This window comes from Aquarana catesbeiana, linkage group LG06 (genome assembly GCF_042186555.1).
Source record: "Aquarana catesbeiana isolate 2022-GZ linkage group LG06, ASM4218655v1, whole genome shotgun sequence".
Lineage (NCBI taxonomy): Eukaryota > Metazoa > Chordata > Amphibia > Anura > Ranidae > Aquarana > Aquarana catesbeiana.
The window spans coordinates 45,041,188-45,062,109 of NC_133329.1; the positions used below are offsets into that span (position 1 = coordinate 45,041,188).

At 39.6% G+C, this 20,922-nt stretch overlaps 1 protein-coding gene across 1 annotated transcript in view; it reads left to right on the forward strand.

Annotated features, from left to right (window-relative positions):
- The window catches only part of LOC141147953 (uncharacterized), a 483,492-nt gene that overhangs the window by 27,778 nt on the left and 434,792 nt on the right, over positions 1 to 20,922 (forward strand). Inside the window, exon 3 of the mRNA XM_073635113.1 lies at positions 3,080 to 3,340. Within this exon, the coding sequence (XP_073491214.1) occupies positions 3,080 to 3,340 (261 nt within the window). The remainder of the gene's footprint in view (positions 1 to 3,079; positions 3,341 to 20,922) is intronic.

A 20,922-nucleotide genomic window follows, 5' to 3' on the forward strand; every position in this document is an offset into this window, starting at 1 on the left:
CATATATGTGTAAAGGCAGGCGTCCCAATACTTTTGGTAATATAGTGTATGTTCTAGCAATGGAGAAGACCATTGTGATTTGTATGTACATTGTGTTATGTTTACAGTGATTGGGAGGTTTGCAGTAAATGATGGATCTTCTTGTATATTCACAAAAAAAGTCTCTAAAAATCTGGCTAAATGACAGGAAAAAAATTGATACATTTCACTACATGTAATGGGGTGGAAAATGCACTTTTTTCTTTGCATGTTATTGGGTATTCTTTGTAAATTGAAGCTTTACCTCATTTACTAATCTCTGGAGCAACTTGTAAAGTGCACAGTCTGTTTGCCTTAAAGTAGAACTATAGGTACAACTTATTTTTCTTCATTTAGATCGAGTAAAGAAAGGTTCATAACTCCCGTCAGTTTTTTTTTTCCATCTGTGTCCCATTGAGGAGATTTCTCTTCACTTCCTGTCTCATAGCCAAACAGGAAGTGAGAGGAAATCCCTGCAAATTAACCACTTCAGCCCTGGAAGATTTGGCTGCTCAATGACCGGCCATTTTTTGCGATACGGCACTGCGTCGCTTTACCTGACACTGTCGTGTGACGTTGTACCCAAACAAAATTAACGTCCTTTTTTTTCCCACAAATAGAGCTTTCTTTTGGTGGTATTTGATCATCTCTGCGGTTTTTATTTTTTGTGCTATAAACAAAAAAAGAGCAACAATTTTGAAAAAAAAACAACAATATTTTCTACTTTTTGCTATAATAAATGTCCCCAATTTTTTCTAAAAAAAACTAATTCTCTCCTCAGTTTAGGCCGATTTGTATTCTTCTACATATTTTTGGTAAAAAAAAAAAAAAAAAATCGCAATAAGTGTATATTGATTGGTTTGCGTAAAAGTTATAGCGCCTACAATATAGGGGATAGATTTATGTCATTTTTATTATTATTTTTACTAGTAATGGCGGTGATCTGCGAATTTTATCGGGACTGCCACATTATGGCGGACAAATTGAACACACTTTTGGGACTACTGACATTTATACAGCGATCAGTGCTATAAAAATGCACTGATTACTGTATAAATGTCACTGGCAGGGAAGGGGTTAACATTAGGGGGCGATCAAGGGGTTAACTGTGTTCCCTGTGTGAGTTCTAACTGTGGGGGATGGGACTGACTAGAGGAGATGAGAGATCGCTGTTCCTAGCTATTAGGAACTCACGATCTGTCTCTCCTCTCCTCACAGAACAGGGATTTGTGAGTTTACACGTTCCTGTTCTGCCTCTTGTGCCCGCGATCACGCTTAAAGGGACCGACGTACAGCTACGACAGTTGGCGGGAATGTGCCGACCTGCCCAATATAATGATGGCGGCTGGTCAGCAAGTGGTTAAAGGAATCCTTGGAGTCCCCCCAGGTGACCAGAAGCAGTGACCTCATTGAAATATCCCCCTCTATTACTGTTCTGGGGCAACCCAAAATTGGGATTTTCTTTTACTTTCAGTGATAATGGTAAACAGGACATATAGAGAGAATCTCCCTAACAGGGGCACAGACAGCAATAAAACCTGACAGGGGTTCTAATCCTTCTCTACTCTATCCAGTGCTAAAACAAAAGTTTTCCTCTAGTTATACATTAAAGTGGAACTTCACTCTCTCAATCATCATTGTCTATTTTGAATCCTCACGCTGCTAGTATTAGTAAAGAGATAGAGAATTATATCATATTTACTTGTTTTAAACCGATTTTTTACATCTCTTCAGTTGTTTCCTGGTTTCCATGTCTAGGAAATGATGTCATCAATCCCAGGAGTCTTCAGGGGAGGGGGAGGGGTTTTCTCAGCTAAGTAAACCATCCTGTCTGCATGCCTGAGCTAAGGGCAAATGGATTCCAGGATGTACTTGCTCTATGAATCATCTGCCCTTATTCAAGATGACCATGACCAGAAATGAGAGGGGGGTGTTTTTCTAAAGGATTTCTTAGCAAAATAAAGCATGGAGACATGGATGGATGGATGGATGGATGGATGGATGGGGGAGTTTGCTTTGAATATTATAAATGAAATACATTTTGGTTTGTGGAGCTCAGATACAGTGCAGTTCCACTTTAAGTAAATCAACCCCAATGATTTCCATATTTAGGTTTCTATACATTACTGGTGAGAGAACTGATTCAGAAAGACAGAGACTACTCATAATTGGCAATTCTATATTTACATTCCTAAATACGGCATGTCTGGACCACGACTTCAAGTGATTGTAAACGATCACCTTGTAAAACAACCCATTCAGTTTAAAATAGAAATGGAAGGCAAAATATTTGTGTACAAAAATAAAAAACATAATAAATACCTTTTCACCTCTTTTTCTAAGTGATCACATTCCCTCTGTTCTCAGCTGCATAGGAGTTGGGGGAGGACAAGCAGCGGCACACTGATCTTCCCAGTGAATGTCTGTGTGTGTGTGTGTGTGGGGGTTGGTTGTCAGGACAAGTCTGATCATTGGAGGAGAGCAGGCTGAGTTCCCAGCAGAGCTAGAGAACTGACCATGGTGTGTTCTCCTGCTTAGTGTGGTCAGTTTTTAATAGGAAAGCAGAGGGACTGGCAGGAACACCGAGGATTTCACACAAAGGAAGCAATACAAAGAGAACAGGAGACTTTCTCATACAAGTACATGGTACAGCAACCACAGATCAGGAATATGAAATGTTGGGGTAACGGACATTTTAATTACCACATTCATTTATTTATTTATTTCCTTCTGTGAATTGACTTTGACCCGTTTTTGTGGTATTTACTGATCGTTTTGAGTGTTTTGCGGTGAATATGGTAAATCAGCATAGTGAAGTGACAATTTCAGGATCACATGTGATATTTAGGGGGAATTCGTCCGAACACCTAAATACCGCATGTGATGTACTTCAGTGAATGGAGTCCAGTGTGACTTTAGTGTTATATTATAATGGGTTTTGTTCCTAAATATTGGAAATAAAAATAGATTTCTACATTCTTCTGCCAACATATTGAATTGTAGACATCAAGGGAAAACAAATGATTAAAAAAATGTTTATAAATTTATTTTACATTGACAGGAAAGGAGCACTTTGTGGACAGACATCGGTTTGAACTGATATATAGGATCCATCTGATAGATCCAATTCTGGATGATCTTATGATAAGGAGTCTGTTGACATCTGAACAGTGTGACATAATACGGGCCGAACCAACCACACAAGATAAGATGAGAAGGCTGTACTCTGTGATCAGAGGGTGGAGTAATACTGACAAGGATATTTTATACATCTTATTAAAGAAATATAACCCCTCAGTGATCAGATTCCTGGAAGAGCGAGGTAAGTCTCACCACTATTTCACTATTTTATGTTGCGTCTTGCAGCGTGCTCTGCACCTAAATTTACCATGTTGGCAACATGAACCAATCAGATTGAAAATGAAAGGAAGCCTAGGATTGGTTCTCTTGGTCATGTGATACTGTTTGCTGAAATTATTATTACAGTTTAATCATTTGTATCAACTGACATATCACACAAGGCCTGGTAAAGAGGAACTTTAGTCAGAAAATGAAGTCCTGCTAGATGACATCATACCGGCCCCTTTTACAGGTATAGATTGTAAAACAATAAATATAAGTGTCTATACAGTACTGTGTAACATCCAGTAATACACGGTCTCACCCTGCTGCACATGCTCAGTTGCTGTCTATTTTTAAGCACTGCTGAATATGTAGAGGCCGATCTGCTGACAGCCTTAAAATATAATGAAACCCTCTTATCCTTTTTACAGCCAAGGCAGCTGCTTCTGTTTGATCTGAAACTGCCATGGTGCTGCACTTGTGATCAGTTATGATATCGACCATTTGATGGTTTGACAGTTTGGTTGAGGACACAAGCAAATGTGACAGTTACTAATCCCGGCATTCCAGGAATGTAACTGTTTTTTGAAACCATTAAATTAAAGGGTTTATGATTTACTGCTGCTCAGGGACTCTGGGCTTCAGCAAAATGGCCGCCTCCAGTAAGAAGAAACAGGAGCAATGTTGGAGGCAATTTAAAGCAAACACTCATTATGGTTGCATAATTATTAATGTGGAATGTATGTTCCTTGCTAAAGAACATTATATTTTATCACATTGTTATGGGTAAAGTTCCACTTTAAGTCACTTGTAGAAATGATTTCTCTTCAAACAGGACATTTACTGTTGTGATTGAGATCCATCTCTCTCTGGCTACAAGATTTACTTACTTTGACTTATAGGCAGGGGAGGATTAGGAAACTTTGACTCTGGGAACAAACTCCAACAACGATCCCCCTTCATGGTACGGACAGATTTCTGTGGGATAAGGAAAGTGTCCCATGTGAAGAGTGACCTAGTCCTACATTGATTGGTGGACATTGTGAAATGTTCCCATAGGACGTAGTTCATTGTGAAAGAACTCATCTCTTCTCCAGCATTGGCTTACTTTGTGGCTCTCAGCATTTAGTCATATGATAGTTCAGAGCTGCAAAAAGATATCAGAGACCTCCCTGATATTCTGACAGGTAAAGATTCAATAATTACTGATAGGGATATTGGCTATTAGGGAACTGCCTCACTTTTACAGCCCCATTATAGGAGCAAAATCTGTAAAGTTTTTATCTTCTTACTTGAATTGGTAGTAAACACAGCTGGGACATTTGTACCTTCAGGTATGCTTATAATAAAGCTTACCTGTAGATACAAGGAATATCTCCTAAATGTGCACCGTTTAGGAGATAATCTCTGTTTCTGCAGCCGGTAACGTCACCAGCACATGCGCTCTGAAGGGACAACATATTCGTGCCAACCCTTCAGAGCTCTGTGCCACGGCCATGACTCCCACCCGCATGCACGGGAGTGATGTCATTGCAGCTCGGCCATTCAGACAGCCAGAGCCTGAAAACTCGGAAGGAAGACCATGTGAAGATGGAAGCCCTGTCATGTCAGTGGTGACAGCAGACCGCTGGAGGACTTCATTCTAAGGTAAGTATATCACAATGAAAAACCAACCAGTGCAGCGTTATGAAAGAAACCATTAATCTAGTACATATGATCCTATTCATAAAACCATGTGCATAAGATCCTCAAAAATATATAGAAACAGAAAATAGTAAAGAAAAGTGTGTAATCAATCACTAAAACAAAAGTACATAATTAAATATACATGATATCAAGTGTCTGTGGTAGTGAGCCCCTGTAGATCGCCAACTCGGGGTTCCCCAGGGCGTGGGGTCTTTTCACATATACAGCATCATGGCAGTTGTGGATTAAACAGAGGCCAAGATGGCAGCTTCCTTGGCTGAAAATGATAGGGGGGTTTACTTCCACTTTAATGCATAGAATGCGTTAGGATAAAACACCTTCTGCCTTTACAACTCCTTTAACCGCTAGAGATCTGCGCTATAGCCGAATGACGGCAACAGCGCGGATCTACAATGCCGGGACGACATCTATTGACGTTGCCCCCTTTCCTCGCTCCCGGTGCGCTCTCGTGAGCGCGCATCGGGGAAAATCTGTGTTGGCCGTGTCCCCTGGCTCTCTCTCCTCACACAGAGACAGCATGTGAGGAGGGAGAGGATCTGTGACTCGTTGTGAGTAATTATCTACAGTTCTACAGTTGAAAAAACAAAGTGTCCCCTAACAGTGCCCAATCAGTGCCCACAGTGACCCATTAGCATCAATAGCTAGTGCCATCTGTGCCCACCTGTGCACATCAGTGCCCACTTGTTCCATCAGTGCCCCATCTGTGCCATCTGTGCCCGTCTGTGCCCATCTGTGCAATCAGTGCGCATCTGTGCCACCTCATCAGTGCCCATCTGTGCCACCTCAGTGCCCATCTGTGCCAATCAGTGCCCATCTGTGCCAATCTGTACCGCCTCATCAGTGCACATCTGTGCAATCAGTGCCCATCTGTTCCGCCTTAACAGTGCCCATCTGTGCCACCTCAACAGTGCCCATCTGTGCCACCTCAACAGTACCCATCTGTGCCAACTCAACAGTGCCCATCTGTGCCATCTCAACAGTGCACATCTGTGCAATCAGTGCACATCTGTGCCGCCTCAACAGTGCCCATTTGTGCCGCCTCAACAGTGCCCATCTGTGCCACCTCAACAGTGCCCATCTGTGCCATCTCAACAGTGCACATCTGTGCAATCAATCAGTGCACATCTGTGCCGCCTCAACAGTGCCCATTTGTGCCACCACAACAGTGCCCATTTGTGCCGCCTCAACAGTACCCATCTGTGCCACCTCAACAGTGCACATCTATGCAATCAGTACACATCTGTGCCGACTCATTGCACATCTGTGCCGACTCATCAGTGCCCATCTGTGCCACCTCATCAGTGGATATCTGTGCCCTCCTGTGCTGCCTCATTAGTGCACATCTGTGCCGCCTCATCAGTGCCCATCTGTGCCGCCTCATCAGTGCACATCTGTGCAATCAATCAGTGCACATCTGTGGTCATCAGTGCCACCTCATCAGTGCCCATCAGTGCAGGCTTAGCACACACCTGTGCAGTCTCATCACCACCAGCAACCAACCATGTCTATTAGATGCTTTTCTGCCGAGAAGGCATACCAAATTCTTTCCACGGCCGACGAGAGCAACGGGGAGCTCTCTTTTTCAGATTCCCTTTCAAATTCGGAACCTGAATCTGACATAAATTATGAGCCAGTCCTCAGTAGTGAAACATTGAGTGGCTCAGAGGAGGAAGATGTTCGGCCCACCAAACGAAGGCGTTCTAGTGAGGAGGCAGTGGCATCCACCAGCACCGCAGTACCAACTACCAGCACCGCAGTGCCATACACCAGCACCGCAGTACCTCAAACAGAAAGGCCAAGTACCAGTGGGGTGTCACCTCAGCCCCAAAGGGTTAGGTCCCATGCCAGCCTTTCCTATGCCCTTCAGAACCCCTTGTGGCTTCCTTCTAATTCAGGAGAAGCTAACGTTCCCCCTTTCACTGCCCAGCCAGGAGTCCAGGTGGACACAGAGAATTTTACCCCAATACATTTTTTTAATTTAACTTTTACAGAGGACATGTTGGCGTCAATTGTGGCCCAGTGCAACTTATATGCAAAGCAATTTATTTTGCAAAATCCAACATCCTATTATGCCCGTCCCTATGAATGGAGAGACCTAACAGTGGAGGAGTTCAAGGTTTTTTTAGGCCTCACATTTAATATGGGACTCACCAAAAAAAATCAATTGCGTTTCTATTGTTCAACCCATCCCCTCCACCACATGCCGCTCTTCTCCGCGGTAATGCCCAGAACTAGGTATATGATGATAATGAGGTTCCTACATTTCAGTGACAATACCCAGTGCCCTCCCCGAAATGATCCAAATTATGACAGGCTTTACAAAATTCGGCCAATACTTAATTATTTTTCAGAAATATTCCCCCAATTGTTTACCCCGGACCAACACATATGTGTGGATGAGTCCCTTGTTAAATTTAGCGGCAGGCTTAAAATTAAGCAATTTATCCCCAGCAAAAGGGCCCGCTATGGAGTGAAGGTGTACAAATTATGTGACCGAGTCACAGGGTACACATATTCCTTCATAGTGTACGAAGGGAAGGACACCCAGCTGCAGCCCCCTAATTGCCCGGACTACTTGGGATCCAGCGGGAAAGTTGTTTGGGACCTCATATACCCCCAATGGAGAAAGGCTACCACCTGTATGTAGACAACTTCTACACTTCTCTGCCCCTGTTCCACAACCTTCATCGGAAGAAGACGTCAGCATGTGGCACCATAAAAAAGAATCGGAAGGGCTTTCCTCAAAGTCTTGTCAATAAGAAATTGAGAAAAGGAGAAACGGCAAGTCTGCGTAACAACGAGATTCTGGCAGTGAAGTGGAGGGACAGAAGGGATGTCTACATGTTGTCTTCTATCCACAAGTATACGTTTGTGGAAATCCCCAGAAGGAATGGCCCCATACAAAAACCAAAATGCATCTATGAATATAATTTATTTATGGGGGGAGTCGACTTCAATGACCAAATGATGGAACCATACCTTGCCACAAGACGGACATACCATTGGTATAAAAAAGTCGCAATTTATTTTTTTATTTTTTTTCAATTGGCCATATACAATTCATATGTAATTTACCGCAACTCTACCCAAAACCCCAAACGCTTCTTTGGCTACCAAGAGGAAGTTTTCACTACCCTTATATTCCCAAACGGCCCACCAGAAAATATCCAAACAGATGTTATTAGTCGACTCTCCAAGCCCCATTTTCCTGATAAAATCCCTCCCAAACCAACAGGCCAAAGACGTCAAAAAAGATGTAAGGTGTGTACCAGAGCAGGAGTCAGAAGAGAACCATCTTATTATTGTGCACAATGTCCTTCCCAACCAGGCCTCTGCATAGGTGACTGTTTTCACCGTTAACATACTTCAATAAATTATTAGTGAAGTATAGTAAACGTAATCCTCAGTTCCTGCCTTCACACACCTTCACACCCCTTATGCCACTGCCTGCTCTGTAACTGACCCTGGCTTGTTATTCGACCATGCTTCTGTCTGCCGATTCTGTACATACCTCTGCCTGATCTGGAACTGACCTTGGACTGTTTGACCATGATATTTGCCTGCCTCTTGGACTGATCTTGTACCCTGCAACTGGACTAGTGGGATTCAACACAGGGGTCTCACATATGTGAGGGGCTCCAGAATAGTTTTTCTGGATGAAGAAAACAATTTTCTTTATTTTCTCATTCCTAGATTAGGGTCTGGAGACTCGGAGGCTTCAAAGAGATTTGGGTGGGAGAAGCCTCTACCCCTGTCCCCATTCTGTCCTGCACAAGGCCCTAATTCCGCCTGCTGCCTGTAGGACTTACTGCCGTCATGCCTCTGTCTGTCGCACTGACCACACCACATGGACTTGCCTACTGCCAGGACCAATATTTTTGGCACTGCTGACAATATCTCTGCACTGACCCTGGACTGTATATGGACAGTATCCCTGCCTGCTGCCTGAAAAATTCGCTGTTGCTGACCAAGTCCCTGCCTGCTGCCTGGACCAGTGCTATCCTCCTGTGGACAACTGCACTACTAAAACCACAGGTAATCTTTCGTTTACCCTTTGCTCAGCATAATGTATTTTGGGGTGTAATTCTTGGTATGTGCATGCTATGTGTCCCTGGAACACCTGATGGTGTTCCTTGCATGTTGGACCTCTGTATGTGGCCAGGCTGTGTAAAGGTCTCACACATGTGGTATTGCCATACTCAGGAGGAGTAGCAGAATGTATTTTGGGGTGTCATTTTTGCTATGTAAATGCTATGTGTTGGTAATATCTTATAAATGGACAACTTTGTGTAAAGAAAAATGCGTTTTCATTTTTTTCCACATTTTCCAAAAACTTCTGGAAAAAAATGAACCGTTCAAAAGACTCATTATGCCTCATAGATTATACGTTGGGGTGTTAGCTTTCCAAAATGGGGTCATTTTCTGGGCGTTTCCATTGTCCTGGTGCTCCAGGGCCTTCAAAAGTGTAATAGGTAGTCAACAAGTTAGATGGGTAATTTATGCTCCTTGAACACCTGATGGTGCTCCCTGCATGTTGGGCCTCTGTATGTGGCCAGTTAATGAAAACGTCCCACACATGTGGTATTGTAATACTCAGGTGGAGTTGCAGAATGTATTTTGGGGTGTCATTTGTGGTATGCACATTCCATGTGAGAAATAAGCTATTACAATGACAATTTTGTGAAAAAAAATAAAAAATAAAATCAAATCTTAATTTTGCAAAGAATTGTGGGAAAAAATGACAACTTCAAATAACTCACCATGCCTCTTACTAAATACACTGGAATTTTCTAAAAAAGGGGTCATTTGGGGAGCATTTGTACTTTCCCGGCTTGTTAGGGTCTCAAGAATTGAGATAGGCCTCGGTACATTAGATGTGATCATTTTTTTATGATTTACCATAGCTTGTAGACTCTATAAATTTCACACAGACCAAATAAAATCCACTACTTTGGGTTATTTTTTACCAAAGATATGTAGCAGTATAAATTGTGGCCAACATTTATGAAGAAAAATTGCTAATTTGCGAAATTTATTTCACAGAAACGAAGAAAAATGCATTTTTTAAAAAAAATTTCGGTCTTTTTTCATTTATAGCTCAAAAAATAAAAAACCCAGAGGTGATCAAATACCACCAAAAGAAAGCTCTATTTGTATGAAAAAAAGGACAAAAAAATCATTTGGGTACAGTATTACATGACTGAGTAATTGTCATTCAAAGTGTGACAGCGCTGAAAGCTGAAAATTGGTCTTGGCAGGAGGGGGGTTTAAGTGCCCAGTAAGCAAGTGGTTAATCTCAGGGCCCTTGGATGTTTTGACAGTTTGGTTGAGAGCACAACCAATTGGAGTGTTACATTTCTGGCACGTGACAGAAATGTAACTATTTTATGGATGGGTTTACTTCCCCTTTAAGATAAAAAGCCTTCTGTGTGCAGCAGCCCTCAGCTCCCCTAATACTTACCTGAGCCCATCTCTAACCAGCGATGTTGCAGGAGTTTCTCGGCTGCTGAGACTCCTCTCCTCATTTGCTGAGACGGCAGCGTGGCGCCATCGGCTCCCGCTGCTATCAATCAAATTCAGTGAGCCAATGAGAGAGAGAGAGGGTGGGGCCAAGTTGCGGCTCCATGTCTGAATGGACACAGGGAGCTGTGATTTTGGCTCAGGTGCCCCCATAGCAAGCTGCTTCCTGTGGGGGCACTCAACAGGAGGAAATGGCCAGGAGTGCTGAAGAGGGACTCGGGCCACTCTGTGCAAAACCAAATCCACAGAGCAGGTAAGTTTAACATGTTTGCTATTTAAAAAAAAAAAAAAACACACAAGACTTTACAATCACTTTAAGTGGCACAGACTTCATTAGTTTAGGGTGTGGATAAGAAATAAAGGGTCCCATGTCTAGATCCACACATTCTGGGATCTTATTTATTCCAGTTATACAAACCATCTCATGTAACCTACAATACTTTCTCCTATTGATCTCTATGAGGAGGTATTTTCCAGGTCACGAGGATTAGCATATGATCGGACTATCACAGCTTTCATGGGGTCTAACAATGTAAAATTCAGTGAACTCTCAGACTTTGCCATGGCTTGGTGCAATTGTTGCTCATGGGTTAATCTCATAGTTACTGCTTCCTTGTGTGACAAAATAATGTAAATTACACCATATAAATAGCGCACACATACACAAAAAAGGTTGCTTTTCAAATCTTGCAAGGCTACCTAAAAACACCCGCTCTTAATAAGTAAATATGAGATTTTGAGAAGTGGGAATTATCTTTTATTTTATGAACAGTGTAGGACCCACTGAAAATGGGGTACTTTGACTTACATGTCTATTAGACATCCCCAAAAAGACTTGCAGCTGTAATTTCAGTGAAAGGTGGTTCCAGAAAGTATTGACTCAGGGGGGCGCTATACAAATGCCCCCCACATTTTTCACATATTTATTTGTAAAACATTTTTGAAAACCATTTATCATTTTCCTTCCACTTCACAACTATGTGCCACTTTGTGTTGGTCTATATATACATATATACACTGTATATATATCACGCCAATACATGAAATCCAGAAAAATGCGAATATAGTGACTAAATATATATGACCAATATTTTTTTAAAAAAACAAATCATGGAGGGAGCAGGAGGCGGAGCCGAGCGGAGCAGACATGCATTGTTAGAGCTCCACACCGCTGAGGAGAGAAGAGAAGGACAAAGCGGAGCCTGCAGGCTCAAAAGGTATCCATTTGAACCTTTTTGCCCCAGGGAACAAACTGTGAAAGTTTGGGCAGGAAATATGGTACTGGGAGGAAACCGTGGCAGAAATAAAAATCACCTCACAAAGAGCTCACAGGCACTCACTGCAGCTGAAGCAGCTCCAGTCACCTCACAAGATACAGCATCAGGGCGCTCTCACAGACAGAAAATGTCACAGCAAGACTCTCCATTTGAGTCAGATACAGAACAAATCCTCTCACAAACTTCTCCACAAGCCTCCTCAGTATCCCCAGTAATATTATTACAATTTGAAAAGATGCTTCATAAGGCTTTAAAACAAACCTCAGACCAAATAACAAAAAGCCTAACCAAAGAAATAAGAGAGCTGGGAAACCGCACCGCAGCCTTAGAAATAAAAATGGATGAAATTGAAATTACTACCCAAGAAAATATAACAGAATTGGAACAATTAAAAAAAGAGAATTTAATACTTCAAACTAAGCTCGAAGATTACGAAAATAGAGCCAGACGTTCAAACTTGCGCATAAGGGGAATACCTGAATCTGTGACAGACCTGCAATCTACTATTACTGCTCTATTACAAGAACTAAAGCCAGATATCCCTATTGAACGTTTAGAACTGGACAGAGTACACAGAGCCCTCACAGCCAAAAAGAAAGATGGACCCCCACGTGATATAATCACAAAATTTCATTATTACAGAACGAAAGAACAAATACTAATTGCTGCAAGAGAAAAAAAGGAACTTAATTTTCAAGGACACAATTATCAAATTTTTGCTGACCTATCCCAACTTACTATTATTAAAAGACGATCCATGAAACCCCAACTAATGGAACTGCAACGCCACAACATTATGTATCAATGGGGCTTCCCCTTTTCAGTCAGATTTAACTACCAAGGTACAATTTACAGAAGCAGATCAGCAGATGAACTACAACAAACCCTTTTAAAATTAAATCTGACAGAACCCACAAGCAGCAACTCTCCCACACGCAGAAGAATGGCATCATCTTCACCTTCAGGCAGCACCCAGAAAATTTCAGAACAAAATGGGAATCATCATTCTCACAAAAGAGGCCGTTATGCCACATCATCCATGGACCAAGAAGATTCAATGGACTGACATCCTAATTCCTGATATCTCTTCATTTATTATACTAAGAGATGGTTCTCTATAAAAAACCTATATTTATAACTGAATGTAACTGCATTCTGATAGTCACACACTGTGTGGGATCATGTTACATTCCAGTTATATTTCTTATTACTTCTGATTCATATAGCCTTAGAATATATAAGTGAAATAAGGAAATTCTTGTTCAGTTATATATTATCATCAGGTAATAACAATAGATTTATTACTTTTTAGGACAAATATGTTCAATAATCCAGAAGTAATGGAAGCTTTTTCTTTCTTTTCTTAAAACAAATATATTATTACCTAACTAGTTCCTAGAATTATGTTTTTGTTTATTCTAATCTGAAGCAATACAACCTCAATTTTATGAGTTAACATATCTAAACAGTTACATATGAATAAAATATGTAATTGTTTACTCTAAAAGGGTTAAAATCCCAAAATAATTCAAACTATCTTCATCAATACCAAAGTTATTAACAGTACCTTTCTAACTGAATTATTTAGCCTAGGGAAAAACTAACCATATACAACCACCCTGGAATAAATAATTTCAACAAAAACTATATTCTGCACTCCAATTAATGAAACATCATTTTGATGTCTTTTGACATAGCACTTCTCTCCTGTAAGCGGAAGATCCGTATACCCCCATTAGCCCTCCTCATTCTCCCAACCATATTATGTGGGAGTGTGACGAAGGCACTTATTCCCCTGAGAGAGATATTTATTCTCTTTCACGGGTAAATTGTGATTACTTGCAAAAAATAATTTATACAATGTATCATTTAATCTCATATGTTTTTTGTTTACTCTTTACTCCAGAATTCACTGGTTTCTTTTCTATCTATTCATCTCTTCAGTCCACACAGGTTGATCTGCGCAGTCAGCTCTGCATAACAAAAAGTAAGTCAAAACTATTTGATCTGTTGCCATGGCACCACTGAATATACTTTCCCTGAATGTTCAGGGAATAAATGTCCCTCAAAAAAGGACCAAAGCCTTCCGTACTTTCCATAACAAGAAGGCTCACATAGTATGCCTCCAAGAAACACACTTCACCAAAGATTCTACTCCAAAATATATTTCTCCTTTTTATCAACAAATTTACACGGCTTCTGCCTGTACCAAGCAAAGGGGAACTCTAATTGCATTTCACCGATCCACACCATTCACCTTATCATCAGAAATTAAAGACCCAGAAGGTAGATACCTGATACTCATGGGTTATATAATGGATACAGCAATCACGGTGATTTCCTACTACGCTCCTAACAAACAACCTACACCATTCCTCTCACATATATTACAAGTGATTAATACACACAAAATAGGAACAGTGATAATGTGTGGGGATTCGAACCAGGTCCTCCTCCCATTTCTAGATAAATCACCTTTTACACCATCCAAAATAACCTCTAGATTACCTTTTTCTCAACTTCTTTCCAAATACAATCTGGTAGATTCATGGAGAGAAAGTAACCCAATGAAAAAGAAATTCACTTATTTCTCGCACCCTCATCAAACCTTCACCAGAATAGATCATATTTTTCTAACAATAGGAATGATACCAGAAATTATTGCATCAGATATAATTCCGATTCCGTGGTCTGACCATAATGCAGTATACACTACTATAGCCTCAGCCATACCAAAAGCGCATGACCCAACGTGGTACTTACCGGACATAATGCTCAAACACCCACTACATCAGATGGCCATTGAACAAGCTTTAAAGGAATACATATCAATTAATAATACAACAGACATCTCCCCAATAACACTGTGGGAAGCTCATAAGCCTGTCTTGCGTGGTACAATACAAAGACAAATGGCACTATTTAAACGGGAACGCAAAAATCTAGCAAAAAAAATAGAACTCAATTTTAATGCAGCCTACATATCATTTCAAGATAATCCATCTCAGAGTACAAAATCTCATCTGGAAAAATCTAGATTGGAATACGATCTATTTCTCACTGAGTCAGTTGATAAATCCCTCAAACGCTCCAAACACAATTTCTACATGAATACAAACAAACCAGGTACATATTTGGCTCGGGCATTAAATTCAACTAACAAATCTTTCAAACCAATACGTTTGAAATTATCAAAAAATGTTTACACTTGTAATCCAGTTAAAATAGTCCATAAATTTCACTCACATCTCGCAACTTTATACAAGACAAACAATGAATTTAATCCTACAGAGGCTGAATCCTTCTTCTCAAAAATAACCTTACCTGAGTTATCTCAGAATCAAAAAAACAGTTTGGATGAGCCTATAACTATAGATGAAGTTGCTAATGCCATAAAAGACCTAAAACTTAACAAAAGACCAGGCCCAGACGGCTACTCGGCTTTATACTATAAAACATTCTCAGAAATACTCTCTCCCATTCTCACTGAAACTTTTAACAAACCGCTAGATGGACATTCTTTTCGGCAAGAAACACTAATGGCAATTGTTTGTATGATCCCAAAACCCCTTTCTGATGATACTTCCTGTGTGAATTATCGGCCTATCTCTCTGTTAAACCTCGATATTAAATTATTAGCAAAAATAATAGCAAAACGCCTCAATAGCATTATAGGAAAATTAATACATAGAGATCAAGTAGGCTTCATGCCAAATAGACAGGCAGGCGATAATATACGCAGGGCAGTGTTATTGGCACATATTGCTAAAAAACGGAAAATCTCTTTATGTTTTCTATCTCTCGATATTAAGAGGGCATTTGACACAGTATCCTGGCAATATATGCAATATTCATTACAAAAATGGGGTTTTGGACCCCACTTTTTAACATGGATCAAAGCATTATATAATAAACCCAAAGCCTATATAAAATATGCTGGATACAAATCTGAAGCCTTTAATATCGAAAGAGGTACCCGACAGGGTTGCCCATTATCTCCCTTATTATTTGCCCTTATACTCGAACCCATGGCCCAATACATCAGAACAAACCAAACTATAACTGGCATTGAAGTAGGAGGTATTACACACAAATTATGTATATTTGCAGACGATATATTACTTTTTCTATCATCACCACAGGTCTCTGGTCCTAACTTAATACCAGCTCTTGATGAATTTGCAGCCCTATCCGGCCTTATGATTAATCCTAAGAAATGCCTAGTGCTTAATATTTCGCTCACAAACATGGAATTGATCCCGGCTAGGGCTGCACTCCCATTCACATGGGCAGAAAAATCAATCCCATATCTTGGAATTCATTTAACAGCATCTCATTCTGACTTATTCTCAACCAATTATCCTCCTGTATTAAGACAGATCACAAATCTAATAAAACAATGGTCGCAACTTCCTTTATCCTGGATAGGGAAGATTAATGCAATCAAAATGACTATTCTACCCAAATTGCTTTATCTATTCAGAGTCCTCCCTATTCCAATTCCTTCCTATTTTTTGAGAATAGTACAAAAAAGAGCAACTTCGTTTATATGGGGCTCTTCTAAACCACGTATACCTATACACACACTACATCTTCCCAAAAATAAAGGAGGCCTGGGATACCCTAATTTTACTAACTACTACAGAGCAGCACATTTGGCCAGTCTGTCCAAATACCATGCAAAACAGGAAATCCCATTATGGGTATTTATAGAGGCTTCAGAAAATGACCCTCTATTAATATCAAATTTATTATGGCTTGATCCTAAAGACCGCTTTAAAATTCATAATCCCATAACCAAACACTTCTTATCTCTCTGGGATAAACTAAAAACCAAATATCAGTTACAATCTCCACACAATCCTCTCCTTTCTTTTATCAGAAATCCGGCCTTTTATCCGGCATGGATCTACCCAAATTCTTTTAAAGCTTGGACAACATCAGGCATTCAGACACTAAATGACTTCATAGCATCTAAATCATTCCTTTCATTCCCATCGCTTAGAGAAAAATATGATCTACCAAACTCTGAGATATTTAGATATCTCCAAATCAAAAATTTCTATACACCATTCCTAAAGGGGGATACACCATTATCCCAATTATCCATTTTTGAATCAATCTGTACAAAAGATCCATTTGCTAAAGGTACAATTTCATCACTTTATAATCAATTATATGGAGTAGCAAATCTTAATAGACCCTCTTACGTTCAGAGGTGGGAGGAGGACCTGGGACGAACTTTAGAAGACACGGACTGGTCTAACATATGGCTCACATCTAAGTCATCTTCACCCAGCATCTTAGCACTGGAGACAAATTATAAAGTCCTAACTCGCTGGTACCTTGTACCCGCTAGAGTGGCAAAATATTCACCTAATACCTCAGCTCTTTGTTTTCGAGGATGCCCAGAAATAGGCACATATTTACACATATGGTGGACGTGCCCAGTAATCCAAACCTTCTGGAAGGAAGTCTTCGTGATTGCATCTAAAATATTTTAAAAAATAATACAACCAGATCCATATATAACTTTACTTAATCTAAAACCGGAATGGTTAACACTCTCTCAATTCAAACTTATGATCCAACTAATAACGGCTGCAAAACAAACAGTGGCCAAGGCATGGAAATCTCCTACATTGGTACTAGCAGAAACAATTCACAGAATGAATAATACAATGTCCCATGCTAAGATGGTAGCCATCGATCAAAATCAAATTCCAAAATTTGAAAAACTTTGGCATCCTTGGATAAAACAACAGTTCCTGTCAAACTTCAATGACTCTGTCCTGTTGCCATGGTAACAGATTAAATGACTTACAGAGACACCCATTCTAAGGCTTCAAAGAGAACTAAAAAGAATAATAAACTAACGAGCGGGACAACCTTGTGGACCATACCTCTACCTTTCAACCCTTTTTCTTCTTTCTCTTTCCTTTTCTCCACCTTACGATTAAAGCTCATTATCAGAATTTATTTGACCTATATACACTCTACTTGTAAACAATATGTATAGTAGGTATAAATCATTTAAATACCTACAAAAGTAACTAAGGAAATGATATATATCTTTAATTTAGGTTTACGTGAACCCAATGTTTAATATTTGAAATTTCATGATATTTACCTATATAAACCCTACTGTAAAACAATGAGCTTACTTTATAGATCCTTGTAAACTTACTTTATGTATCTTTATAACATTGTATACTCAATAAACTTCTTTTGACAAGGAAAAAAAAAAAAAAACAAAAAAAAAACAAATCATATGTAAAACTGTCCATGCAAATAAAAATATATTGTGAATCCAAAAAGTAGAAGAAACATAGAAAAAAATGTAATATATACCGGTAAATATTTAGTGCATCCAAAGCGGGCCATGGCCTGGGGGTTGGGGACCCCTGCCATACACCATACGGTGATTGTGCAACTCCCAATTAGTGAATCTCTGCTCCAAAAAGTGATGTTATGACAAACACCTCCATACCCTTCACCCCAACTCAAGGGTGTCCTCCCACCATCTGAATAGGACCTTGTTATGCTAGAGGAGGTCACAAGCGCTTATATTATTAATATAAGGGGGTACTGTTCTACGTAACCTTTCTGTCCCCCTTGATCACCATGACACGTTGCGCCCAATAGGCTTTCTCAAAGGCTATTTGGACTTTTTCACATATGATTTGTTTTTTAGTTTACTGGTCATATATATTTTGTCATTATATTCACATGTTTCTTTGTGTATGTATGTGTATATATATATATATATATATATATATATATATATATATATATATATATATATATAGATAGATATATCTATAGATATATCTATAGATATATCTATCTATATATATATAAAATATATGTATTTGCACTATTCTGCACTTCTTGGCATCCTTTTAGTTTATGTATTATTAGATTAACAGTCCTATTGAATGTTATAATTTACGATTGGGTAGTGCTACATCACTTTTAGGATTATATATTATATTGCATTTAGCACATATTGGTAAGTGCACTTTTGATGTTGGCAGCTTCCGTTTTATTTATACATATATGTATTTTTTATGAGATGTATCAGAGGTGTTATTGAGGTTGATTAGTGCAGAAGGTTTTATTTATTTATAATAACCAAAATAACCACAAGATGGCAGTATATAATACCCAACTATACAAAGACCAAATAAACAATGGCTAAGGAAATGAACTGGAATGTAAATTCTCATAATAAAGTGTAACAGCACAAAGGAGTAAAATAGTTTAAACCTTAGAAATCTGCCAACTCACTAAGTCAGTGCGCTCCCTGCAGCAGATATATAATACAAAAGAACAACAATGACTGGAATATCAGTCACAGGGAAGCTGCTTTCTCAGGACACAGGAGGTGTATCATAAGCAACTCAATTAAATCAAGTAAATACAAAATATCTTTATAGATGTCAAATATTGAATGAAAATAGTACAAAAATGATACACATATACAAATACCTTTCTTCTACAACTTCGTCTTTTTTATTGGTGGAAGAAGGGTGTTTATATATATATGTGTGTGTGAGATTTTTATACTATTCTCATTTAATATTTGACAATTAGAAAATATTTTGTATTTACCTAAAGTTTAACTAAAGGAAAAAAACGTTATTTTAGTTTTGGATAAAGTGAAGAGGTATTAGAACATCTATTAGTTTTTTACTGCTGTCTGTCCCCATTAGGGAGATCCCCCTCTCTATTTGTCCTGTTTACCGTGAAAGTAAAAGAAAATCCCAAATTTTAGGTTGTCCCCAGAAAAGTTATAGAGGGGAATGTTTGATCATTCTTCCAGAAGCACATTTGTGAGGTCAGGCACTGATGTTGGACGAGGTTGGACTGGTGGGCAGTCATGTTGGAACAGGAAGGGGCCATCCCCAAACTGTTCCCAAAAAGTTGGGAGCATGAAATTGTCCAAAATGTCTTGGTATGCTGACGCCTTAAGAGTTCCCTTTATTGGAAATAAGGGGCCAAGCCCAACCACTGAAAAACAACCCCACACCATAATCCCCCCTCCACCAAATGATTTGTACCAGTGCACAAAGCAAGGTCCATAAAGACATGGATGAGCGAGTTTGGGGTGGATGGCCTGCACAGAGTCCTGATCTCAAACTGATAAAACACCTTTAGAATGAATTAGAGCAAAGAGCAAGGCCTTCTCATCCAACATCAGTACCTGACCTCACAAATGCTCTTCTGGAAGAATGATCAAACATTCCCATAGACACCCTCCTAAACCTTGTGGACAGCCTTCCCAGAAGAGTGGAAACTGTTATAGCAGCAAAGGGAGGGCCAACTCAATATTGAACCCTACGGACTAAGACTGGGATGCCATTAAAGTTCATATGTGTGTAAAGGCAGGCGTCCCAATACTTTTGGTAATATAGTGTATGTTCTAACAAGGGAGAAGTCCATTGTGATTTGTATGTACATTGTGTTATGTTTGCAGTGATTTGGAGGTTTGCAGTAAATGATGGATCTTCTTGTATTTTCACAAAAAAGTCTCTAAAAATCTGGCAAAATGACAGGAAAACAATTGATATATTTCAGTACATGTAATGGGGTGGAAAAATAAGGTTTTTTTCCTTGCATGTTATTGGGTATTCTTTGTAAAGTGAAGCTTTACCTCATTTACTAATCTCTGGAGCAACATGTAAAGTGCACAGTCTGTTTGTCCTAAAGTAGAACTAAAGGTACAACTTATTTTTCTTCATTTAGATCGAGTAAAGGAAGTTTCATAACTCCCGTCAGTTTTTTTTTCCATCTGTGTCCCATTGAGGAGATTTCTCTTCACTTCCTGTCCCATAGCCAAACAGGAAGTGAGAGGAAATCCCTGCAAATTAACCACTTCAGCCCCAGAAGATTTGGCTGCTCAATGACCGGCCATTTTTTGCGATACGGCATTGCGCCGCTTTAACCGCTTCAATACAGGGCATTTTCACCCCCTTCCTTCCCAGACCAATTTTTAGTTTTCAGCGCTGTAGCATTTTAAACGACAATTGCACGGTTGTGCGACCTTGTACCCAAA